Source organism: Hetaerina americana, unplaced genomic scaffold (genome assembly GCF_022747635.1).
Source record: "Hetaerina americana unplaced genomic scaffold, ioHetAmer1.1.p SCAF_13, whole genome shotgun sequence".
NCBI classification, from domain to species: Eukaryota; Metazoa; Arthropoda; class Insecta; order Odonata; family Calopterygidae; genus Hetaerina; species Hetaerina americana.
The window spans coordinates 8773789-8801573 of NW_027286403.1; the positions used below are offsets into that span (position 1 = coordinate 8773789).

At 35.5% G+C, this 27785-nt stretch overlaps 1 protein-coding gene across 1 annotated transcript in view; it reads right to left on the bottom strand.

Annotated features, from left to right (window-relative positions):
- Nucleotides 1-18220: 18220 nt before the first annotated feature.
- LOC139686072 (axoneme-associated protein mst101(1)) overlaps nucleotides 18221-27785 on the bottom strand; it is a 239298-nt gene continuing 229733 nt past the window's right edge. The window contains exons 7-8 of the mRNA XM_071583190.1: nucleotides 26596-26855; nucleotides 18221-25461 (exon numbers count right to left, since the gene is read on the bottom strand). Coding sequence (XP_071439291.1) covers nucleotides 25092-25461; nucleotides 26596-26855 — 630 coding nt within the window. The 3' untranslated portion in view covers nucleotides 18221-25091. The remainder of the gene's footprint in view (nucleotides 25462-26595; nucleotides 26856-27785) is intronic.

Here is a 27785-nt window from a genome sequence, read left to right on the forward strand (position 1 = left end):
GCGTACGAAACTGTAGGAAGTAACTGCAATCTAATATTGGCCTCTAAATGACGAGAGAAAAACGCCAAGCAGTAATAAGTGTGGAACTACCACAGCCGCATTGAGGAATCTAAGCTGACGTGATAGATGTTGTATTGCATCTAAGAGAGGAATACTCGAGATTCAGATCAGATGGTACGTGCAGTGTCGCAAAATAACCCCTGAGACGATTGGAGTTGCAGAGAGTGACGGATATCCAAGTGTAAAGTCTCGTGACATCACAGACTCCACTTTTTGTGCAAAATGGGACGCGATATGTTGACGATGTAAACAGAAATTTGCTCTCAGTATCATTGACACAATTACGTATCACGCTTACATCTTGCCACCATTCTGTAAGTGATTATGCCTTCAGGTTTCAAAATCATCGCCATCCTCGCTAATTTTCCATCGCTGGGAATTCCATTAAATATAATCTGAATTGAACTGAATTCTTAAAACTGCAGTGTTAAACAATACTGCAGTATCGAACGAGAGACGTTTTTCACTGTTTGACAGACACTATGGTATAGTATGGCTCACCGTTAATTCTCCTCATCAATGACATAAACATAATTTATTGCCCGGAGCGTACTAATCAGTGTGCGTGTATATATATAGTTTTTGTATATATATAGTATATGTATGTATGGTATGTATATGCACATACATGTAAATATAGTATGTATATATATATATATATATATATATAATTATATATATGTGTATATATATATAATTATATATGTATATATATATAAACACAGATGTAGATTTTTAGATAATAGAGACACAAGGAAAGGACACTCACAATATGTTATTTGACGTTTCGCCAGCTCGGCTGTCGTCTTCAGAAGGACGACATCCGAGCTGTCGAAACGTCAACTAACATATTCTGAGTGTCCTTTCCTTGTGTCTCTATATTCTAAAAATCTACATCTGTGTTTTTATATATCTGTGCGTCGCCGAAGAGCGATCCATTTCGAAGATATATATATATATATAGCAGGAGGATAGACGTAGACTGGAGGCTTTTGAAATGTGGGTGTGGAGAAGAATGGAGAAGGTGAAATGGACAGAGAAGAAAACAAATGAGGAAGTACTTGGTATGGTGGGCGAAGAGAGGGGTTTGTTGGGAGCAATCCTATGGAGGCAGGAAAAGTGGCTGAAGGGGGTATTGACCGGCAGCGGGATGTTGAAGACTGTAATTGAGGGGAGAATGTTAGGCAAACGAGGAAAGGGAAGGAACAGGATAGGGATGTTGGACGGGATGAAGGGAGGAAGAAAGTACTCAGAGCTGAAGAGGGACTTGATGTAGAGTAGGAGGTGGTGTTTTGCTAGGGCTTTGCCACAAATTATTTAATTAGTAATTACGTCCATCCAAAAACCTACCTTAACCGGTAGATTACCTAATAATAAAATATATATATATATATAGGTGATTTCGTCGACGTAACACGGAAGTGCCGAATATTGTATTGGACAGCACAAACAATATAGTGGAGAACTAGCATTAGTTCTCTATCTTCCGATGAAGACGGAGCAGAATTCCGCCGAAATGATCAAGAAATAACGTGTGAGTGATCTTTTTATGTGTCTATATTGTTTGTGCTGCCCAATATGTATATATATATATATATATATATATATATATATATATATATATATATATATATATATATATATATATATATATATGTATATATATACATATATATACATATATATATACATATATATATATATATATACATATATATATATATATTTATATTTATATATATTATATATATATTTATATTTATATATATATTATATATATATATATATATTCACATGGATACAGATATAAGGAAAAGGGATCGGAACACATAAAACACAAACACAAGAGAGGTGGGGAATGTGGAATCGAGCGGATGACAAAAGCAAAAATATTTCCTTGACTGGGACTTGAACCACGGATCTTTCGACTTGTCAGACCGATGCTCTAACTACTTGAGCTGTCGAGGAAAGTGGATTATGAGGAGGGTTTATGGAACCAAGTGTCCCGATTCTTTGGCCAAGATAGCGTTAGGGAGCAGTTTCACCCACCAAAGGAGAAATGGACAACGACACAAGAGGGAAGGATAGTTGGGAAAGCAATCTTCGATAGCTCAAGAGCTCAGAGCATTGGCCCGGCAAGTCAAAAGATCCGTGGTTCAAGTCCCTGTCGAGGAAATATTTTGCATTTGTGAACTGCTCGATTCTACCTTCCCCACCTCTCCTATGTTAGCCTTTTATATGTGTTCCTATCCCTTTTCCTTATGTCTATATCCAAGTGAATAAATATTTATTCGCCATATGGCGGGTATTTCGCGTTTGAATTTGTATTTGAGCAATTTGGCTGTGAAGGCAAACAGGCATGTGAGGGAACTAATTCTATCCGGGATTCAACCGGCAGCATTGATATTCTCTAAGCACTTGGTGAGGAGTTCAATCCAAACGCCAGCGACCAAATGATGAGAACTCAAGTACACAAGCCTGAAAGAGCGGTCTAGCATTGGTAGGGAAATGAATTTAATACAGAGGCTTACGGGTAAATGAATTCCGTCTCCGGAGATCGCTTCATCAGTTCCCATGGTATTCCTCAAAAAAACACCAATTTGAGTAATATTTGGCTTTTTTGATGCAGACTCTAAACTAAGAGAGGGTGCGCTAACGATTACATATGCGCAATGATTGACTTTTGACGTAGAATGAAGGGAAAACAGCAGAATTGTGCATTCACTCCAGCGTGACCTCGTGTCGTTAATTACTGCAGTTCCCTAGCGAGCCGCAGGATCCTTTCGAGCGACGTGAAGAGGAGACCACAGCAACGGTGACACATTTCAGAAGGCACTGGCGGCAGCCACCGCCGTAGTCTCTCTTCTCTCCCGAAGAGCAGCACAAAAGCACGCGACCAGTCTTGCTGGAATTCAACCTTCTACTGGAGGAGTTGTTCACGAAGTGCACTCAGAGGTATCTCGATCCCTACTTGAGGTGCTTTGTGGAGGGCACTTTGAGTGAGTACGCCGTCCGTCGGATGGGACGTTAAGCCGCGGACCCCTTGGCGCCTTTCGTAAAGAGTAGGCTAATGCCGACGCCGGGTTTCTCTCCACCCTTCATCCTTTCCTGTCCTTCCCCTATGGCGCAAATGACCTTAGCTGTCGGTCGCCTCCCCTCAAAACTACTACTACTACGAAGTGCACGCGGGGATTGCGGGTTTGGCTCGCTGCGCGTAAGTGCTTGCATTTCGGGGGCGCGTCCTCTCATCCTCCTTACTCTAATGCACTAACGCTCGCCACATTTCACCTACGTGCGGTTGACGTCCGGTTCGAGTGAAATATTTTAACACGAGTCATCACTTAACATGGGAAATCCGAAGTCAGACTCTCCGTCTCCAACGGACTGTAGCGGGAATTTATCTCTCCGAGTTCATCGAAGCAATATCCATAAGCATGCTTGCCTGGGGAAATGTTGCTTGACGGGAACATTCTTCATATCGAGAAGCTACGCCCTTCACCACTTTTCGAAGCACAAGAATGGTAACCTACGAGGAGCTAATAAGGATAATGAGTTCATGAAATACCAGGTGCACACGTACGAAACTAGTGGTACAAATTTCCATGTAACGTCGTAAACTCCTGGTTAATCAAACAGAAACAGAATCTCTAAAACTGAAACAAATAAAATCATGCCAAAAATTAAAATTATTCAAAGAAAATGACAAAAGAATAGTATTATCAAAAACAAAACAATGATCACTTTAATGTTGGAAAAAATTCAAATGAATATCATTGTAATAAACGGGTAAAAATAATATATCTCTTAATTGTTTTCCCTTCCGTCCAGGAAATTATTTCCATCCTTTTGGAAACCCACGTCTCAAAAGCCTCTAATCTACGCTTATTAATTTTCTGAATAACAAATCTTCCGCTTCCTTTCAAAGCACGCTTTATATCAAATCGTTCGTTAATATTTTCTTATCATCCTCAATCAAGATACCTAACATCAACATCCTCTTCTTTGTAAAAGCTTATTCGCTGACGCAACAGTTTTTCTGATGTCCCCACTACTTCGACCTTCTCGCCTACAACACTACCGAGATAGGCAAATTGTTCCACATCCTCTAGTTTTTGCCCTCTAATTTCAATTTTACTTTATCCTGACTAAAATTCTCTATATACTAACTCTTACTAAATTTTTAAAAGCCTAAAGTTTTTTGCATTGATTCTCTTCTTTTAACTACCACACTGATTATCTTATGCGCCTAACGATAAGTGTAGCTCTTTGACTGAAAAGCTGACTAAAGCTCGATCTTCCGAAAATCAAACTCATTTTATGAATTCCCCATTTACTTTCATTCCTATTTCCAGTTTCTCCCATGCCTTTTTTACCATTTCATCCGTGTATTTGTTGGAAGCACGAGTGATAATGATACACCCTTGTTTTACCGCCTTTTCTATCACTGCGCATCCCAAATCCCCATCTTACTACTCGTGCCTGTGCTGTTTGAGACGTATGCAGGTTTTGATTAGTTTCCTATCCCTCAAGTCAGCTGTTCCTCATATTCAACATATTCATTAATTCTAGCTAAATACCTCGCTGTGCATCTCGGAAAAATTAACAAAGTAAAAAAAAATTGTCCTGGTTTGGTTGTGTATTTATTTTTCCCGGTGGACACTATATTTTTATTGCATCTTATGCAATTAATGCATCTCTCGTTTATGAACCCAAACTAATCACCCATAAGTAATCCTTTTCTTGATAACCCTAAATAATGATTTATCAACATTGACCTTAAAATTAAACCACTTGGCTTTTCCACATAAAAAACTTTTATTTACGACCTAGGTTTCGTTATGGTATAACATCATTAGGTAAAAATCCAAGTCAAGCACAGTATATATAGCTCTGGACGGAGGAGAAGAGGAGGGAGGGAGGAAAGCAAGGATTGGTTGAGGTAGGAAGAGGGGGCGGAGGAGGAGGAATGGTAACATTAATAAATTAGCAGGCTGGGAGAAGGAATTAATACATTGCTGAAAAGACAAATATATAATAAAAAATATACATTGTTGAAAAATATATATTGTTGAAAAACGTTTTGCTTGGCGTCGATTAGTTGGCAGGGGAGTGGGGAATGGGTATTGCGAACGGCACTGGGTAGTTAGGTGATTAAGTAGCTTCCTGGGAGGGGTTACTACATTGTTGAAAAGGTTTTGCTTGGTGTCAGTTTAGTTGGCAGATGGGCGAGGAAAATACAACAACGGGGAACGCGAAGGGTAAAGAAATTCGTTGGTCAAAACATCTCCTCCTTAATCCATGTGCTGAAGTACTATATTTCTATGGGCATATGCCCAGAAAGGGGTAAAAAAACCACCGGTCGATAAAGTTAGCAAGCTACGAACTGAGACAGAGTTGGTAACATCAATTCAAATTTTGATGACCAGAGATGACGTCTATGATGATGATAGTAAAAATAAGCACCAGGTATTTTCTGGGTTAACACGATTTTCTGATACCCGACATCTCAGTGATAGACTTTTAAGTAATAAAAAAGTTCCGCAGTTACAAATACCCACAGTGATATAATGTACAATATCCAGAATGAAGGACTGAGTTCAGCATGTCCTTTTTAAATAACACTCTCCGTGATCCAAATTAAACAGGTAAGATTGATAAGATACCTGCACAACACCCTGCAGGGGCCTGTGGCAGGGAGTGTAAGGGGCAAGATGCGGAAACAAAGGAAAGAGGTGGATGAATTCAATTGGATTGATCCGTTACCATTTTTTTAAATTGCCATGGATTAATCCACCAAAATTTATTTTTATCCACAGATTATTATCAAGTAGCCGACATTAATTAAGGAGGTGTGATGGGTATTGCTTTGTTAGTGAACTTCTTTTTTGTGATGCAATCGTGATTCTCTAGAGGAAAAACTGAATACAAGAATTTAACTTTTTGGGAGGCCACTTCTCTAATTTTACCAGAATGCTTCGTTCTAATTTCATCATAACTATAGTTTTGAGCTATTTCTCAGGAGTTGCAAATAAAAAATTACACTACCGATACTTTTGTAATAGTGTTTAGTTTTCGAACTCCAGGATCTCAAATCCCTAACTTTGTGATAATTAAACGACAATTTCCACAAACTGTGTAGCGTTCCTCCGTCTTCTCTCCATTCCTGAATTCGTTATTAGAGATTGGTCCAAAATGGTTCACTCTACATATATATATATATATATATATATATATGTAGTCCAATTCTTTCCTTCTCAAAGCCAGCGTCGCGTACGTTACATTACAAACGCGTTTTTCCTAATTTATGCATAACGTCATGATTGCAAGTTTTTCTATATGATCACCGGAAAACATTTCAAAGGCTTACGTTTATGCATCTACGAATGTATAAGCTTGCGTCAACTCTTTTTTATTCCTCGGTCAACATGAATTCCTACTCAGCTTAAATGCTTGATATTCCGCCCATCCAATACATTATCCATGGATACTGCATAAAATGCTTGGTAGTATTTTGGGATTTGTATGGCTAATTATTTCTCAACCAATGACTATATCTTAGACAAAAATATTTTTTCTTTAATTAATGCCATTATTGTACTTAAGCATAAGCCTAGCTACTGCCAGCATGATAAGGGTCATGGTGGTGACCCTTATCGATGGAGATGCGGACACCTTGACGATATGGCTTCGGTGAGAAGAGGAGCCTATAGAAACATTCAGTGTGGAATCAGTGATTTATTTTGTCCTCTTCTATTAGAATATTAGTGTGTAGATGGCACTGTTACAATAGATAGCATGTCCCAATGAAGGCAACTAGTTTATTTTTAGTCCATACAAAAATATATCTAGAAAGTTAATTGTTAATTTCCAGCAAAGCCAAGTGTTTTCCTGTCGAAAATTTTAAGACAATTAACCAAAATATTAAGTACATTCAAGTAAAGATTTTATCGTGATCAGGCCTTTTACCTGCATCCGCAAAATTGTAACTCCAACTCGGTGCTTCTTTGGGTCAGAAATTCCAAAAATACTTATTTTTCATGCGTAATGATCGGGGAAATATTTCAAGAAATTATAGATAAATATAAATGAAGGCCTTTCTATATTCTACTCTCACAAACAAATTTGAAATATTTTAAGATGAAGTACAATTCCACAATATGTGCCTCAATTACACATGAGTGATTGATATTTTTTTGATCAACTTTGAACTTTCTGATATGTAGACTATGTCGCAATGTTTTAGATAAACATTTTTCCCTACTCTCATTAATTTACAAATTTTTGAATATTTCGACGACTTGTTTACGAAATCCTTTATATGATGTCAATGGTACAAAAGACATGAATACATTTCAGACATTAGTTAATAGTACCCACGCACTTATGAGAATGCGCACATGTGATTTTTTTATCCCATTCATCTCACACGTTGTTCTTTGCTTAATACATTCCTGCATTTTTTGCAGAGAAAGAAGAATTCATCATATTCAGTAATATTTTCTTCCTTTGAAAGAATCAGTAGATTCTTCGGAGTGAATTAAATCGGCATAGAACGGAATTATGGCCCTTCCGACTTTGAGATACTACATCAGCAGTAGTAGTTTTAGGGGAGGTGACCGACAGCTAGGGTCATTTGCGGCATTAGGGATGGATAGAAATGGAAGGATGGAGAGAAACCCAGCGTCGGCATTAGCCCACTCTTGTCGAAAAGCGCCAAGGGGTCCGCAGTTTAACGTACCATCCGACGGAGGTCAAACTCACTCAAAGTGCTCTTCACAAAGCACCTCTAACAGGAATCGGGATAACACTGAATAATATCTGTCGCCTCCGGAATTCGAACCCTGGCCCTCTCGGTGAAAAGCCTGTATGTTAGCCACCGCACCATCTCGATTCCCCGATTCCTCACCAGCAGTTAACTGTAGGCCGTGACGCTACAGAATCAGTCAGAGAACCACTAGGAACTACACGTCGTCAATAATCCCAATTTGTTCAGTTTTCTAATTTTTGCAGCCCTAAACAACAAAATATTACGAGAAAGGTATTGCTGCCATGGAGTGTGCGATTCTCTTACACTCGGGAGGCTCGGGCAGTTGGTTAGTGCAGCTGGTCATAGTATGAGGTCATGAGGTTGCCGCCACTCTCGAGCCACATCAAATCATCCCTCGTCAAGTGGAAACAGATAATGAATGAAATAAAATTATTCAAGTCCACAGAAAACTTTTTTTTATTTTCCGGAAAAAGCTTGGACACATGAAAAGGTCATTTTTCAAGCCACTAACACGATACTCTGAAAAAAAATCTTTTACTATAAGTAGAAATCTGGGTCTGAAAAATGTATTTCATTGTATACTTTGCTAATGTTGTTTCATTCATGAATTGAAGTACCACAAAGTGGCACCTGAACATATAAAGTGTGCTGGAAATAGATAAATATGCCGTTTTGTTTGAGAGCTATAGTAAGTATTGGAAGTTGCGTGCGAGAAAAGAGAAGCATTCTGAGTGCGCTCGGGACTGTTGCTTGTAGCTAGTGTTCAGCTATTGCATTAAAAATAAACTTTTAGCAAATAATTCCAGAAAAACTTTTTCGACGTAGCAAAAATCATGAAATCAGTCGGAAGAAAAAATGGTGCATGAAATTCAACTTGGTCTAAATCTTTATGAATAAAAAATGATCTTCGCATTTTTTCCCTGGTGTCGCACAGTATTTTCATTAAGAACCCATATACCATAAATACAGCCTTGCATTCAAATGTGACATGATGGCTTTCCGCCCAGTAAAATATTCCGGAAGTAAAATAGTCCCCCAATCGGATCTCTGGGTGGGGACTACTGGGAGGGGAACATCAGTCAAGGTGGATAAATGCAGGATAGGGATATGGAACGTGAGATCATTGGGAGTATGCGGGAAGTTGGAAAACGCCAAGATGGAGATGGACAGATTGGGAATCGACATCCAGGGAGTGAGCGAGATTAAGTGGGCTGGGGCCGACGACTTCTGGAGCGACGGATACAGGGTGATATACTCAGAGAGAAAACCCTCGACAACGTCGAACTGAGAAAAAATGTTCAAGATATTAGAAGCGCTTTGATTGGACTACAACGACAGAAGAATTATCCATAACCTCTGCAAGAATCAGGTTACAACAATGCAAATGAAAAATAGAAGAAAAATAGCAGCCAAAATAAACAAAGGAGTAAGGCAAGGATACAACCTCTCGCCAGCAATATTCAACGTATCCCTTGAGGAGGCAATAAAGGAAACACAAGAATTGGGTGTCAAAGGAGTCAAGGCAAATTGAGAAGAAATCAACATGCTCTGGTTTGTAGATGACATCGCAGTTGTTCCGGAAACGCGAGAGGGTCTGCAAGCAACTCTAAGAGCTATGGATCAAGTATTATAATAATATAATCAACAAGAAGAATACCAAAATCCCTGTGCACGGAAGAGAGAAGCTGAATGTAGATATCACCATTCTAGGGGTGGAACTATAGCAAGTGGAATCCTTCATCTACCTGGGCAGCAGCATAGCATGGGATGGAAGAACTTCGACCGACATCAAGCGAAGAATACCCCAAGCTAAGAACGCATTCATGAAGAAGAGGCAAGTACTATGTTCAAGGAACCTAAGGCTAGAAAAAAGGAAGCAATTCGTCAAGACTTTCGTGTGGAGCATGGCGCTCTATGGTTCTGAGACTTGGAACATTGGAAAAGTGGACCAGCGAAGAATAGAAGCCTTTGAAACATGGTGCTGGAGGAGAATACTGAAGATTAAATGGACAGACAAAGTAACGAACGAGGAAGTATATAAAAGAGCAGAAGAGGATAGGACCATATGGAGAACTCTACGGCGAAAATAGATGGATTTGACACACATTGAGGCACCATGGATTGATTAGGAATACACTAGAAGGAAAAATAGAAGGGAATGTTCCACGAGGAATGCGAAGAGACATGTACATAGGACAAATTAAGAAATACGTAAAACAGAGAGGGTATGAAGAGTACAGTTCATTGGCATTAAATAGAGTAAATGGAGGGTTGCAGTAAACCAATCCTAGGATTGAAATACTGATGATGATGATACCATTAAGTATTTAAAACTACTTTTCAACCGTAGAATTAGAGCATAACTACCTTCCCGGGCGGATAGCCCTTCTTCCCCAGCTACACGCCAGTTGCTTAAGCCTCTTCCTTCAAGAGACACGTGCGGTTTATAAAAATGGCTCTCCAAGCGAAAGCCTAGACCTCGGCTGCAGATTTTACATGCCTTTTTCTTTCATCCCTCGAAGCGTGAGCTGTCTGGAAGGTATCCATCGTGAATTCCCCCTTCCGCCCTTCCCAAACCGCGGGTAATAGAATTGCTCTACTGCAGAATTAATGGAACGATTTGTTTTACTTTTTTTGTAATTAAATATTTTGAGTAACAACTGTGTCAATGAGTAAAATGAGTAAAATTCATTGTTATAAGCACCCTTAATTTTCAATCGAGAAGGGTTTATAATAAATTAGCTGCTATCCGGATGGCCCGGGTTCAATTTTGGCTTATTTCCCTAGCTTTATTTAAAGTACCAGACCTTCCTAGGAAATTTCAAGTCGTGGAGGGAAGTGACCCCCCATCCTCATGTGAATACCATACATGTATAAACTTCACACACCGCAGGGCTTAATAAGAACTCAAGTTCCAGTTTCAGCTATCAGACTAACCTCAAAGGTTGACTGGTGTGGTTTCTTGGTATAAGGTTGCTTATACCAAGTGAGCGAAGAGACATGATTACGTAAATAAACTGAAAATCTCACTTCTCCCAAATTTTCCTCGCAACTACCGAAAAGGTAATTTGGAAAACCTCCAGATAAAAAGTATTCAGAAATGAATTATGGCTGGCATTCAAAAGAGGCACTCCGTAAAAAGCGATTCGACATCGAATCCAAACGCGATTGCAGTTCGGTGGACCAATGTACTCTTTCCTAGAGCCCTCGCCTGTGTTCCGTGAAGACGACCCGATACGCCATCTTGAGGGAAAGCATGAACTAGGCGCTGGTCCAGATTTTTTTCCAGGCACCTCTCAATAAAAGAGGCGGACCACACCCAATTGGAGAATGCCCGTGCGGAATATCTGGCCTCAAGGACAAATGACAAGAAGGGCGGAGACGTGTATTACAGAATCTGCCTCTTTCTAAACCTCTGCGAGGAAAAAAGACCTGTAGGAAATCCGAGCTTTAAAATGGAGAGATCGCAAGTGGCGCGTTGACGAAATTATTTGCGAAATAAAAGTCAGATATCTTATTCGGCGATATCTATGTAAAAAGCTGACTAGCACTGAACATTTTTCTAACGTGATGGCAACATCAGCTAAATTTTCATCATCATTTTGATGAATTACATGAGAAAGGAATTTCTGGCGGCGCTAGGTACGTAACTCAAATGAAAGGTTATGCTGACATGAAGCACTCGAGTGTCTCGAATGAGAAATCAATATGTCGCATAAAATCGCTTAAAGACGTGGAATGCTTCATAAAAAATACATTCCAATTGGGACTTCTCAGCTTAACCTCCCCTATTTAATTTAAAATTGTGATTTAAATGAAATCATACAATATGACCGCACTATGGAGATCTCCGTTGCCAATAGAATACTTTCTATAGAAACGGCGTCCAGTTGCTAAGTCATTAATCACCCCGTTGCATTTTTAAGTAACAGCGCCGGGTTTTAAAAATGTATTTATCATTTATTGCACCCCCACAATAAAATGATCTTTGTTCATCCACGTTGGCGGACCACCTGCAAATATATGCGGTCCAACTGCTATGAGCTCACAGACTAATTTTAGTCATTCTGTTAGGATTTTAGGTATTCGAACAGTTTTCTTTGGCCATCAATTCAGGGCGTGTGCAATACTGGATCATCAACCTGCAATTTCCGGAATAGTGGCAAATATGATTCTATTATTGATTTAATGTCCAAAAAATACATTCTACTCAGCCAACCCTGACCGAACATGAGGGCCATTCATTCCTTTCTGTCTAAAGGCTACCATGCTCTATATCCCGAATGGACTTTGAGGTGACTTTTCGGTTTTTAATTTAACTTTAGCTGCGTGATTCCCTTTCCCTATCAAATACAGAAAAGATAGGTAATCAGCTCACGGGAGAAGACTGACTTACGGTTCTGGCCTACGGAGAGCTATGGGATTGGCGTGGCCAAAATGTGTTCAAGGATTATTTAATCGATGGGTATTTGTTCTACGTAAATGAAAATGCATTATCTATAGTTCTGTCAATACGTACATCGCGTACACAGGTAATGTTTTGGGTCTCTAAATAAGTCCTTTTCATTAATTTATCATCGATATGAAATAAAATAGCTTCGTGCATTTACGCTCTGCCCTCACCAGCCTCGTAATATAAGGTCTCCATTGTTTAAAGATCATAAATTTCATATAATTGCTGTCACAAAGGATTACAAATTTATTGGTTTATTCACGTTTTTCACTCTCCCACTCCGCGAGTTTTAATACTATTCTCTGAGCCTTTACTTATTCCTTTTCACTAAGGCTTGCATAACGTCGCTCACTCAAATTTAGGTATTGCGTCTATTCAGCAATTATTTCAAATGTTCACGTATTATGACTGATACATAGAGTTCAAAACAGTGGATATTAAGAAAGTTATTAAAAATTGTTTCCAACCTGGCAAACAATTTAAAGCACTCAAATCACCGGTGGATATTAATAATTTCCGATTGATTGGTGGGTAGTTTAAAAGTAACTTTTCTCAGTAAAAAAGTCCTTCGATACTTTCTCCCACCCAAATCGTCCCAAGAAACTAACACGCCCACTCTCTCAATTTGCACAACATCCTTCCCAGGAATTCTGTCCCTCAGGCATTCTCAAAGACCCCTTCCCCATTTTAACTAACCATATAAAAATTGGCAAGCATATTAAGCAAATGTCCCTCGGTTACTTTTGAACGACCAGCCAATACATCAGACATATTAAAATTCACTAAGTCCTCCTTTAAATCCTCTGCCATCCATAAATCCATACCAGTCTCCTGCAATAGACCAATATGTAAAACATTTCCCGTCTTCATCACTTCTTGCCTCCCCTCCCATATCACCATCCCATTCTCCGCATGCACATGACACGATATTCGCGTTGGGTAGTGTAACACACCCCTCAACAGCCACATCAATAGTCACTGCGCCTCATGCAAATCTTCTTCCGCATTAGCCTCTCTACCAGTACCTAAACATGCTTCCCTTCGTGCTGTTTAATTCAACGATTGTTTCAATTTTTCTATTATTGCCTCCCTTCCTCATTCAGACGCACCGCCAAAGCTCAAAATGATCGAGTTAGTATTTATCTCTCTCCATTGACCCCTGCGCGGACTTTGGCTTAAACTTCACCCTTCTCCTTCCCGTCAACCCCCCATTCGGTAACCCCTTAATTAACCCCTTCCTTCCCTCTCTCCTTCACCCATCCTCCCTATTCTCCCAATGCCTGGGGTGTCCATCATCCGTAGCCTCAGTTTCCTTCCCTTACTTAAGAAAGGTGGTCGAGCCACCAAAAAATTCAAAAACCAAAAGTGTGTCTCTTTATTTTTAATTGAGGACCGAGAATTCAAAAGAGCACATTAGAAGTGGCAGAAGTTGAGGAAGGACTTTATAGTTTTGTGCACCAAGAGGATGCCAACTGATCTGACAGATATTTGGCATCCTCTTGGCTACAGTGAGTCCTGCATTACTGAGTGGGGCTCATTCAGGGGCTGACTAATGAAATGAGATATGGTGGAGTGAATTTCTTCTAAATGAGATTGAGACTGTTTTCTTTCAAATTTTCTATAGCATAAAAATGAATGCTTTTTATGCAAAGTTTCATGAGGCTTGAATACATATTAAAAAGTGGGAAAAGAATTTACACTGTATAGCAATATAAAAAGACAGGATGAAGCCGAAGCCAGGAAGATGGCAGTAATGGACGTAAATATGCAGAAACAGAGTAGCAGAAGGAAGAAGACAGGGATACCCAGAGTACATGATAACAGGATCTCTGCTTATAGGGGGACTTGTCTGCAATAAATTATTCACAGCTGACCTAAATATGTAATCCCACATGAGTGGGAATAAAACTGAATTAGGTGCCTGATAACCTTATTCATTAGATTTTCCATCAAATGTATGCCACTAAACTTTGCATGTAAGCATGAAGATTATGTTATGGTGCCATTATGATGATCACAATTAAGGATTAGTAAAATACCAGAATTCAAGCGAAGACATTCAGGGCAGTCTCTTGCAGTCTTATCCCTCCAGTGGCCTAGGAAATCAATTTAATACTCTTTCCTATATTTTTGCAAAAAGTATATATGCCATTTCAACTCAGGGATATACACACTAAATCATTGCTATAATTTGAGAAATTCACGTTCAAATTGTTTTACAGGTGCCTAATGTTAACCTCACACCAAAATCAGAATTTTTAATTACTTCAGTTTATTCTCTGTTCATAATATCATTATATGAATGCATAAATATGATCTGAAAATCAACCCAGTTTTAAATAGGGGTGGCAAGCATTGATAAAAACTGATCAAGGATGGAAAGGATTGGAGTAAGAGTCTGGGCCCTGAAGTATTTGCCATCACTTGTTGCTCAAAATAAGGAGTTAGTATTTTTATCCATTAGCCCTGTTATATATCCCTGAAAACTTATTATTGAGTCTCATACAGAAATACTATTTTGACTGATTGTATCACAACCTACAGTAAAACAACAAAATTGAGAAAAAATAATTAAATAACCATTAGGAGTAGACTTATTTCATTCGAGCATTTTTGTATTTTCTTTTCACTTAAAATTCCTAAACTAGGACAGTAAGCATCAGAGAAACAACTTTTGTTTTACACTAATAATTCATAGTAATTATAGATATAACTAAACTCTTTGCGCTATGAATAGGCAGCTATTCAGCCTTATTCAATGTATATTCAAGAAAAGTGTTGCATGAGCAGGCTATCATTTTCCCCTTACATTTGAAAGTAACTTAACTGTCTTTTACGCAACCAATTTTTGAACTTATTTCTACAAAAATTCAATCCTCGCAGCAACCAGGCATTAAGTTCTTTGTTATATTTATTCCAAAACACTCAACCGAATTCAACTCATCTAAAACAGCCCTAGGTACTTCATAGACCTACTCTCTGCTAAGATTTTTCCATTAAATAATTAACTGTAGAGAATTTGATTTCATAGGTGGGCTTAGAGCTCACACAAACCTAAGGGAAATGGCATATGAAAAGTACTCATTAGAGTAGAGAGGCATGTTTCTTCCCCCATGGCATATGTGGTTTCTCAAGAAGATCTGGTCCAAATGAAACCCATAACTTGGATGAAGCCAGGAGGACCCATTGGTATTACCCAGATCAAACTTGTGGTCTTTGATTAGCACCTAAGCAGTCAAGCCATTAGATTACAAGAACTAACATATTGATTATTCTCATTCATCATAATTGCCTTGAAATTCATGCAAAAAATTCAAGCACATAAATTAACACAAGTGATCTAAATAAAAATCTGTCACCCTTATAACAAAGGACAGAGTAAAAATAAAGTTTTATTTCTACTCACTGCATGGCAGCTTAGTTAGTAGAGCAATTAGATATTGGCCAGAGGATTGATATGTGAACCTAGACCAGTGGACCAAGAGTCAAAACTAGTTGAAGGCCCAGTACACCCTCAGGTTCATTCATATTAATTGATTATTTTGGATACTAATAGAATCATAATTCTTCCCCACAAACTTTAAGTGGCACAAAGTATGGAGTTGGTCCCTGGCGTGTGACCTTAAGACCCCACAGACCTTATAGCTTAGTGCAAGATGAGAACAGAGAAGAAAGCCTAACATATTAAATCAGCTTTCTATAAGGTAATTTTCAATCAAGCATTATGATTTTTCAAGCTGAAACCATTTTTTTCATACACACTATAGCCATGTTAGGGTAGACTAACCATCTAAATTATGGTGAATATGCTCCATAATTGTAATCAGCATGCTCATTCCAAAAAACTACCAGAGGCTATTTTCTGGGATTCAGCAAAGAGGCTTAGATGATCATTTAGGTTTAACAAATCTTTCAAAGAGAAAGTGCTTTTAGTAACACTCCTACTTGAGTGCTTGATTTCACCATTAACAGAAATGGAATGGGGTAAACTTAACGGTTTCACTAATAAAGTCATTTTGGGTTCACTGTCTTTTTTTCTTCTTCTGCAGTTTTTCCCAGCATCATATGGGGTCAGTGAGTCTGGTCTGCCTTCTCAACTTAGCATTTCATCTTGTTCATCCTCAGGTACAATACCTCTCTAGATCTCTCTAGAGGTCTTCTCTCATTGAATAAAAGCACCTGTTCCTTGGTCATCAGCCACTCTTTTCCTTTTCTCCCACATTTTAATCACCATTCATCTTCTCCCAGTCTGTCCTCCTTTCTCATCACATAATCTTACCGTTTCAGCCTCCAGCGGCTTTGCCAGAAAAGAACTGCGGCATGGCTAAGGACAAACACTGACTCTTTTTTGCCTAAAGAACTGATTTCTCCCCTCCAAATGCTCACATCAATAGAGAATGCTGAAGTATTCTTTGTTTTATTCTTTCTAACTCACACAAGCTTATCTTCATTTTCTCCATTTGAGACGAGGTGATTAAAAACAAATTTACTACTCTAAAATTTCAATAAAAAACTGGTTTGGGAAGAAATGCAAAATAATGAGTTTATATTTTAACAAAAATATAAGTCTTATTTTTGTGGTAACTTGAGCAGAAATGAAAAATACTGTACACTAAGCATGAAATTATCATTAGTAATCAACTGAATCAGTTTTCTTTTAAGAGAAAATTTAAGGACCTAGAGCCCCCCTGTTCATAGCTCTGTCAACACTTATTTTGGTACATACTTTACTATTTCTTTCAACTTAGTAACACCTCAGATATACCTACTGATTTAAAATTCTGTCTTACACATCCATATCCAAACCTCCTTTCTTCCAAATTCAATTCCTTATTAAGTGAATTCTTTATTTATCATGTCTCCGTTCCATTTGTTATTACTAGTCTGACTATACACAAGTCAGAGTAAGACTACATCAAATATCCTCCTTCATTCATTATGCATCAAGTTCCACCAAAAATAATTTGGAGCAGTGGAGTAGGTTAGTTAAGACAGGGATCTTAAGAGTAGTTGGAAGGTGGCCATGTATCTAATTATTTAGGAAACAGACAAAATGGAAAGACGTGACTTCCTTTGGCGGAATTTCAAAACATCATATTTTTAGCAGCTGGATAGATAAATAGAAAGTTATGGTGAAAAATTGGATAACGAGTTGGATACAGAATGCAGAATAGGTGAGAGAAAATGAAAGTTGGCATCAGAAATTCAATGGGATCAAAGGAATGGTAGAATAAGGGAAAGTCATCTGTGGAAATGTTTCATTCTTCTAAAAGAATGCAAATACCGGTAATATGGCATACAGAGCAAAATAGAATATTCATGACAAAGGAAATGTCACAATTTACACTTTATTCTCACATGACCATGCTTTCCCTGCCAAAATGCATTATCAGATGAAAATTCCACCAACACCTACTCTAATCCCCTCCCCTGACTCCCTCTGCCACCCTTATTTGGGCCTTCTGATTCATATCCAGGTTTCAAATAACATATTTGTCTATTTCTACATACCCACTTTACTTCTATATTCTGCAATACCTAATTTTTGTCATTCAGTGGAATGGCTTTTTATAATCCTTGAATTCATTTTAGTACATTATCCTAGAAAAATAGTTCCTAATCTCACTGCCTCAGATAAGCAGTTCTCCACACCTTCATCTTCTGATACCTGTTATTCATAATTTTGATGGATTATAATTTATAATGATACCATTTCCTAAAATCCATTTTAAAATAATATAACATTTCCATCTTGAATGAGCGTATATTAGAGTAGGTAAAACTAGTACAGGTATGACTTTTTTTCTCATTACTTAACCTTGATGTTATAACTCAATCCCAATTATGCTATGACTCATACATGCCCTGTATATTTATGTGGAATTACACTTAACATATGAGTACGAATAATTATTGTTAATAGTATTTATTTATGAAAAATGGACATAGACATACACAATTGAGAAAACGGTCTTCACTTATTTTTTAAGGATGCAGTTACATTGGTAAAATAGTTTTCTACAAGTGTTATTTTTTGTTTCTTTATTTCCATTGTTGCCTATATGATTTGTACAATCATTTATAGCCTTCACCCTCCATGCACAACCTTATTCCAAACTTATTCACAAACATCTTGAACAATATAAAATCTTTTAGTTTTTGAGTCATTCTTTAAATTCTAAGATTTATCACTTATCATATTAATGATCTCCACCATAACCTAAAGCATGGCACAATGATTCATAATATTCCAAACCCAGGAATTTATTCTCCATGATTATCTCAATTCCATAAGTTTTATGAACTTGGCATCCCTTAATAATTCTTAGCAGCTTTCACCTTCTTACTGAAAACAGAAGGAAGTACTTCAAGGTCATGTCTTTTAAAAGAACATTACAGTTTTTTGGTAACGGAAATATGAGGTGGCTATGAATTGGATGTTTTGACTCTAATAGCATTACTTGTATAAAAAACTTCGTCTTTTAGGACAAATTAATTTATTTAAAAAAAGTGTAAATGCTTTATTGAAATATTTGTATTACTATCATGTCAGCTACAGAGGGGAACATCTGAATTCTGACCTTTATGAAAGCCTTTGACTAATATTTCCTAAAATTTCAGAAATGTTCTGGTGCCAGTAAACTTCAGTAATGATTTTCTTAATTGAATAAAAGAAATTGCTAACTTCAGAATCTCATAATGAATTATCCAAACTTATATCATAGTATATCTTTCTAACTAAAGGCCAAGATATTATTTTCCAAATAAAAAATTGTTGATAATGAACTGCTAAAATGTTATGGAAATTTGGCTTGTTAGATGGTTTTTGCAGTCATTGGATGGATTGGATGGATCTAACTCTTGAAATAGGCTCCTGCAAACTTTGGTGAAAGCAGAAGAATCATATAAATTATGCCTGATTAATATGGCCATCAAGGGTTTTAAAACAGGGTAGTGGAAATTATAATATATTCACAAGCTTTTTTTATTGAAGTGGTTAAAAATATTGGATTTCATTTGCCATTTTTACTACATCACTAGAAAAAAACACAACTCATAACACTCCAAGGGGCATAATTGATGAGTTAATCATGTAAAATGTTTTGGATTAAATTTAAATGCATTCATAGTCTCCAAAGTAAACCATTTCCCAGCATTAAACCTCTTACTTTGGAATTGTCATGAAATCATATAAGATAGAGATGCACAAATTCTTTATATAGTCCTAATGCATATACTTTTAATACTGTCCTCAGTTGGATTTTAACTATTAGAAATAATAAAATATAACTTTAAATATGGATAGTAATATCAGTTAGTTAAGGAGGTAATTAAAATCTCAGTAGAAATATGCCAAATTGAATATCATGAATGTAGGTAACAGAATATATAGGCTCTATATTAAAGATGATAATGATTGCTCTTTGAATCTAAAGAACTATTTTGGCACAGATTAATATTCAGAAAGAAGTGAAGAATCCTTCTTTCCCTTAAACTACATTTTGTTAACTCGGTATCTTTTTGAACAAATATGAAATAATGGGGGTCCAACTTTTCAGATTATTAAATGTGCAAAGCATTTTGCACAGAAAAACTCATTAGGGCATAGTTATTGTGATAATGCAATAAATTGGACGAGCCTCACTCTCCATCAATTGGAATACATAAAAAGAGCATTCAAGAAAACATAAATAATTAATTGCAAACTGCTGAAAATGCATCCCCAGTTTTACCCCAATTATGAACTAATGTATATCATCACATTTTTTAGTGAAAATAGTAAACCTATATTTTTATCATAAATTGTTTTTGCTGCTTGGGGTGCTGCAGTATGAAAGTAAGCTGATAAGATAATTTTATGAAAAGCAAAATGTGTTCCATCACTATTTCCTTTCAATTTTCCTCTTATCTGCTTTCCTCATAAAAAATGCACTTGCACTTTCATGAGAGCACAACAAGGGGTAGTTTACAAATGAACAATGACTTTAATTTTACACATAAACATAATTTTCTCCATTTTTTAAATTAGCCATTATCCTTGTTTGGAAATACAGATTACATAAATACATTTTACACATCTTCTCTATTTATTTCTATCGGTTTCCTTATTGACTTTAGCATGCAATTTATGCTAATCATTGGGCATACTTAGTAACATATATGTTTAAAATCATTACTTGATATTTTCTCAAAGTACACATTTTACATTAATCTCAAAAAAGACCAAATAAACTTTTAATAGACATTTAGCACATTATATTAATCACAAAACAAATTCATTTAAACAACAACTATATAATGCTCTCTTATTAATCAACTATGATATTCTAACAGACATCCACCACATTAATGCTTTTCTTTTTAAAATTATATCTTAAAATACCAACATTTCATAATTATCATTCTCTATATAAGCCTGATGAGCAGTCTATTTCTTCGTTCCTTTTACAGTTTATCTAAGGCCTCAAGTCCATTGCCATAGAAACAGTTAATACTTATATGAAGCCAAAACTTCATTTCCATTTCAATAAGAAATTTAGAAAATGAATTTGATAAAAATTGCATCAAACTCTTAACAAGTGTATTTCAACAATTATAAGAAGCCTTTTTCTTTTTAATTGAGTGAAATAGCAACTTTGATTTAAGAATTCATGGAAACAATATCACTTCAAATTTTAGTTCCATTATTTCATGCCACATATTCATTAAACATTTAATTTATAAAATTCCATATTCAGACAAGGTCTTTAAAGAAAACATAATTTGTGGATTTTATGAATAATTTAAAATACTGGGTTTGCCGTGAATATAACAAAATCCATTATCATAAGCAAGGCATCGAAAATTCACATTTGTTTAAATCATAAATTTATCTTTCATTATACAAGATTAACTAGTGGAAATTTTTTATCACAAGACTTCTGAAGAGAAGGCAAATAATGTGAACAGCTACTCCAACCAGAGACATTATTTCTTTGATGTCAGCACCATTTTTCACTTCTGATCCACTAAACTCTGCCATAAATTCCCATGCATGGCTTTTCAACTTTCTTTACATTATACACAATCTTGAAACAATTTTTTAGGAAATATCTATTCTTAAATGATTTCAAAACTAATAGTCATAATTTTTATGATAATGTAACCGCTCTTGCTAAGATATTCTTGGTCTCAGGTAGAGCATGTTATAGAAATAGTGATTTTTTCCCTCTGAAAACATAAAGATAATTTTTCTGGAAATTTATAACACAAAAAATGCTATTGATGATTAGAAGCTATATATTTTTCAGATAAATTTAAGAGCTAATAATTATTCAAGCTTAGGATAATAACCTTCTGCCTAAATTATTGTATTTTTAATTGATAAATTATCTCTTAAATTCTTTTCAGCCTGTTAAATGTCCTCAGCATAATCAATACTTTGATGGAAGACACTTAAACAACTACAAATATATTTTGTAAGTATTTGATCAATCAACTGAGTTCATACCTCTTTCTAACAAAGTTTGAGTATTTTGGCATCACAAACTTTTGCAATGAGTTCATCAATAAAGATTTATTTTGGCACCAGGAATTGAGTGAGTATTGTTTTCATATTAGACCAAAGGTAAAAATATTTATTCCATTCTCCCACAGGGTATTACGACAAAAATTAAAAGCCTAATAATAGAAATCAGTCACCAAAGAAATCTACTGTGAAATGATTAATGACAACACTTTAACTTTTCATAAAGTTGTTCTCATGAGTTAAGTCTTTCGGAAGCCACTGTGACACTCAAAGATTACAAATTCTTTGATAATACATTTTAAATATTAATGAATGGTAAAACTCATGAGATCTCTTGAGTAAATTTATCTCATCCACATGGATATAACCAGTAGATAATAGATAAAGATAAGGCTTCCATTCTAAAATAAAATTAGAACTTTACAATGCACAATTACAGCAATCTTGGTGGCTATTTTGATTGATGTATAATAGCAAAATAGTGGCTAGGATCACTAAAATTGTGTATTGCCTGTTTCTACCTCATTCAGAATAGTAGCCATAAGATATTAGGAAAAATAAGCATCATTGTTGCTGATAAATCAGCAGTTCATTAAAAATGCAAGTAGTTTGAAAAGACTTTGATGCTAGTTCTTTGAAGAGATATTATTGGTGGAAAAGTATTGAAAAAATTAGCCTAACTCTGGCATCTGCTACCAAAATAGACTTTCCAATATCAACAAAGAAAATGAGCCAATGCTGCTGTCCATAGCTGACCATAGATATTGGAAATTGACTATCCGGAAAATACACAGCATAATAATTATGAACCAATAACTAACTGCCGGCTAAAAAATGACTGTGTCAAAGACTATACCTCCTAACTGATAGATTTATCCTATTAATCACATGTTTATTCTTAGCATAATTAATATGCTTGACTACATACCTAACAGGCATGTTGTCCATGTTATGAATTTTTGTTTAGTAAATAAAGATGTTCATGAATTATAAAGAGTATTATTATCAGTGAACTAGTATGGTATCGCCAATTATACCATTAGGTATTTTATCATGTCTATTCATTTATTACTGATCTTTACCTCATAATCAAAACTGGCTGTGCTATGAAAAATACCTTAGTGAAATGCAATTATTAATTTCTTCCAAAGTTTAAAGCATAGCTAGAGCAAGAGATGTAGAAAACATGTAGGTTCTATGCACATGAGTATTAATTGCATCTGATGGGATAAACTATTTAACTCATTAAAGATCCAATTAAACTGCCATTGATAATTTAGGTAGATAACTATGCTCTTTGTGACAGGGATGATATGACATTGTTTTCTTCATTAAGTTTATCTTAGAGTTAACTGCTACTTTATATGTGTCTGATGATCTGTTATGATCTTTCAATTTTGTATGAGTTAGTCTGACAAATACTTGAAAAAATATCATGCCATTTAAGATACTAGATTCACTGCAGGATGCATATCTGTATGATGACAAGTTTTTTTATTACATGGATGTAGAAGATTAAATCCTTAAATACCCAGATAACTGTTATAATTAACTTATGCATATACAGCTCACATTTTGTAGTCTCAAAGCTTAAGTGTATTTAATGTTATTTTCTTTGATATTCAGTGTACTATGCAGTGACTGAAAAATTTTGAGTGCTCCAGTTCATGAAGGGACATCCTTATAAAATCACATTTGTTGGCCAAATTTTGGGAAAGTATCTCTGTCAAAAATTCCTTACTCTGATGTAATCATCAATCATTTTATAACAAACAAAATACACATTTGGATGTTACCTAACTCCAGTGTTCATGATCATATTTCAGTAATGTTTCAATTGGTTCTGGAAGACAGATATTGAGAGGGTTAGCTTGAAAATGAGTATTGGACCAAATTAATATAAACAAATAGTAAGAATGGCCCTAAAATGTTGCTTATTTTAATTAAAGTTTCAAAATTTTTATCAATTTTAACCGATTAAAAATGTGTAAACAAAACTGGTGCTAAAATGTCACATTATTAGTGCTATCAAAAGATAAAACATTGCCATTAGTATGATTTAACATTAAAAACAAACTACTGCATTCAAGCACAAATCATCAAAACTAAGTTCTGTATGCTATATCCATTGCTGAATCATAAAAAAATACAGGGTAGAGCTCTAAAGTCATCTGAAATATGTACCATAGGTTCATCGACTTCTTAAAATCACCCTGTTTTTACATTGCCATAAGGCTTTGAGAAACATTCGAGGATTGATCCTAATTCTGAATAAGGAGACATGTGCTGTATTTTCAGCAGCACAGTGTAAACAGCAACCATACCAAACTGATAGTCAACACATACTTAAAAGTCTTTTGCTATTCCAATCTGTAATATATATTTCAAAGAAAAATTATTAAGTGCATCCCATATTTAATATTAAATGGGTTTTTAATTGTGCAGTTTGAATAGCAAATTATATATTTTCATTTTAAACATTAAGGAAAATGTGCATATATCATTTTGCATTTAAAATATTACATGTACATTTGCTAACTTATGAGGGTGATTAGTGGATAGGTATTCTTACTTCTTTGACAATTTAGGGTATTAACTGTATGCTAACAGCAAACTAATTTTAGAAGGAATATTTGTTTCTAATATTTCAATCCAATTTATAATTGGATAAAATATGGTCTCTTGATCACCACGATTACATAAATATCCCTGCTCAAAAACTTGGCTAAGTAAAAGAAATTGTTTAAACTGTCAACCTATGTGCCTCATTCTTCATTAGAAATTCCATATCACCTTGTAAGGTTAGCAAATATATCTCAGCTATAAAATAAACATAAAAAGAATTATACACTTTGAGTATAAAAATCAAACTAGTATAGTAAAGTAATGAAATTATGAAAATAATTATGGAATATTTTAAATAAATATAAGAATGACAAAATTTCCCATTTCACTTTTCCAGCACCTTAATTGATAATGCAAAATTATTTTATTTTGTTTTTCCTTAGAAAAATAGGTCCCTAAATTACAAAGTATAATATCGTGCGCAACAAATCTGATTTTTAGGCAATTTCAGCATTGATTGCCAAAATGGCCTGGCATTAAGCATATAAAACAAAAGGAGCATTCCAAGATTCTAAGCTCCTGCTCATCATTTGATAAAGAAAAAGAAACATAAATTGTTTCTATTCCACCTTATTCACAATACGCTGATGTTTTTCAATTCAGTGTAATAATTATACTTTCCTGGTTTCATCAAGCAGGCAAAGTCGCTCTCTCTCTCTATCTCTTTCTAAACACATTCAGTCTTTCTTCCCCTCCTTCTTTTCTTTGTCTTTCTTACCCTGCTTTTCCTCCTTCTTCTTTCCTTTCCCACTCTCATTCCCATCATCCTTTTTTGACTTGGCATCTGCTTTCTTTTCTTTCTCCTTTTCACGTGCTGAACTTGCTGCAGCTGCAGCTGCCTCAGCAGCCTCTGCAGCCCTCTTCTTCTCCTCTTTAAGCCTCTTCTTCTCCTCTTTCCTCTTCTCCTTCTTACACATCTTCACAGGTGAGAGCGAACGGAAATATGAGGTAGAGGATGATGCAACTGCTTTCTTGGAACTATGTGGTAGTGCACATGATGCTATTGGTGGGGTTGCTTCCAATTGTGTCACAATCTTTTGAGCACACCTGTTACAGAAGATAAAATTGCATTTAGTCATATATTTTAATATCAATAAATCTGTTCATGCACTGCTTTTATATGGATCTATGATATTTACAGCTACTTCATGTGAGAAATGTTTGGTGGTGGGTTTGTGGAAAAGAAGACATTTTAGAAATAATCATCCAGAATTTTTCATCCAGATTAATTTAATATTCCAATAAGATTTTTCAATTACAAATAAATCCTTCAGAACTCTTTCAAGGGAAAAGAGTTAAAAATTTTGCTTCAGGTACGGGGGTAATATTATTGTAGTAATCTGTTAATTTAGTATGTAAAGTAGACAGTTAAAAGGTAAGAAGATATATATAAAGTTAAGCTAGAGATATGAATTCATTTTGTTTCATTAATTGTTCAGAGTATTTGGATTATTAATGGTGATTTTATTCATCTATGCTAATTATTGATGTCATGATCATTTATAGCACCCAGAAAAATAAAATACATTTGTATTTCTGGTCATAGAAATAATTAAAAATTCAATTTGAATTATATTAATCATTCAGTTCGTATATAGCCTTCAAAGCTTATACAACCAATAGAATAATTTCTTTGCTGTCCAACACATGACTTAATCTATTAGGATTTATCATATGTCTAAGTAATTATTTTAATGACAAATAATTGAAAATTCCTTATTTGAACTTGATTAATATGAATAAGTTATTGAAATATATAGAGATTTACCTTTTACTCAATTATTAATTGGCTGTCCAGTACCTCACATTGGAGGATGATACCATTAATATTGCTTTGGCTGTTTAACTACTATCCAAATGGTAGTTACACACCCACTTCTTTTTCAGAATGATCCTTCTTAGTAAATACATGTCAATTATGCAATGTTTTGCACCCTACAAATCAAATCACTGGATCCCTATTTCAGGGCAATGAAAGTCACTCAGTTAAAAATTAAAGATTGAAGTGAGGACACTAGGATTTCAAATAAGTCAAAAAGAAAAACAAACAGTGACCTCAGGAAATTAGGAATAGGTTTATTGATGAATTTAGGACAGTAATGTGATTTAAATTTGATTATAAACAATGCACAGACAATTAAAGAATACATATTTAAAATAAGATCAACAATGAAAGATTACCTAATACGAGTAGATGCCGATGTAGCTTTATCTCTAGAAGCTCTTTCTTTGCTGGCTCTGTAATCTCTCTGAAATTCTTTAATGGGTGGTAGACGTGGGGGAGCTGATGCAGGAGCATTGACTTGGCTTCCAAGTCCACGTTTCCCATTGATTCCCAAAGGTGATGCAGATCTTTCCTTAGCAGTTGTCCCTTGTGATGTTGATGCTCCACTTGTACCAGCTGAACTGATTCGGGGTTCTTTAATTTCCTGAACCCTGAGCTATTAATAAAAATGTTTACAGAGCCAATTTCATTAACTGTTTATTACCAATGGCTTGTACTACCAAAGGCTTAATCCATTCTGCTATTTTATTAGGTCAAGGAAGCGTTTTCATAGGCAGTATACTTTCACCTTTACAGAACCTATTATGCCGCAATTTTTTAAAATACCCACATAGAAGAGTAGCTACATGACGTTAACATGATGAGATAAAATATTAAGCTGAACAGGATGTTTTAACCAATAATTTAGTGTTACTACAGTGATTTGCTGTAACCAAAAGTAATTGGGATCAAATGGAAAGACAGATGAATCTTTCATAAATGCAAAACAAGGCATCTATTGGGTGCCTTTAAGGGTAAGTGAGCATTTGAAGGTTATCAACACAAACTACATAATCACAAAAATTAATATTAGTATAAATGAAATCCAATTAACATTTGTACTTGTTCAAAGTTGAGCCAACTAATTCAACCAGATAATATTAATTCAGTTCATCCAATTTAGTCCAGTGGTGTACAGCATCTCATGACTGATATCCGAGTCTTTTGACTAATGATAACTGAATTCTAAACTCTAAACTTCAAACCAGGAATCAAAATTATCTGTCTTTAATGAATTTAATCTCAAAATGAATGATTTTAATGTCATCTAAATGAAGAAATGATTTACATATCAGTTATCAAGGTTCAGCGAACAATTCTAGCACACTGAATAAAAGGAATTTAGTTTTGAAAAGGACGTCCAACATTTTAAAAACCTCTACACAATTCCCAAAAGGATCTCCTCATATATGTTGCTAAGAAAAAGCTATTTCCTCCATGGGACAACATTAGGCAGGTACCTTCAATTTGAATGCATCCAAAAACTTGATATTTCATGATATTGATTCACGTCCATCTTTCACACTCGCATAAAGGCTTGCTGAAG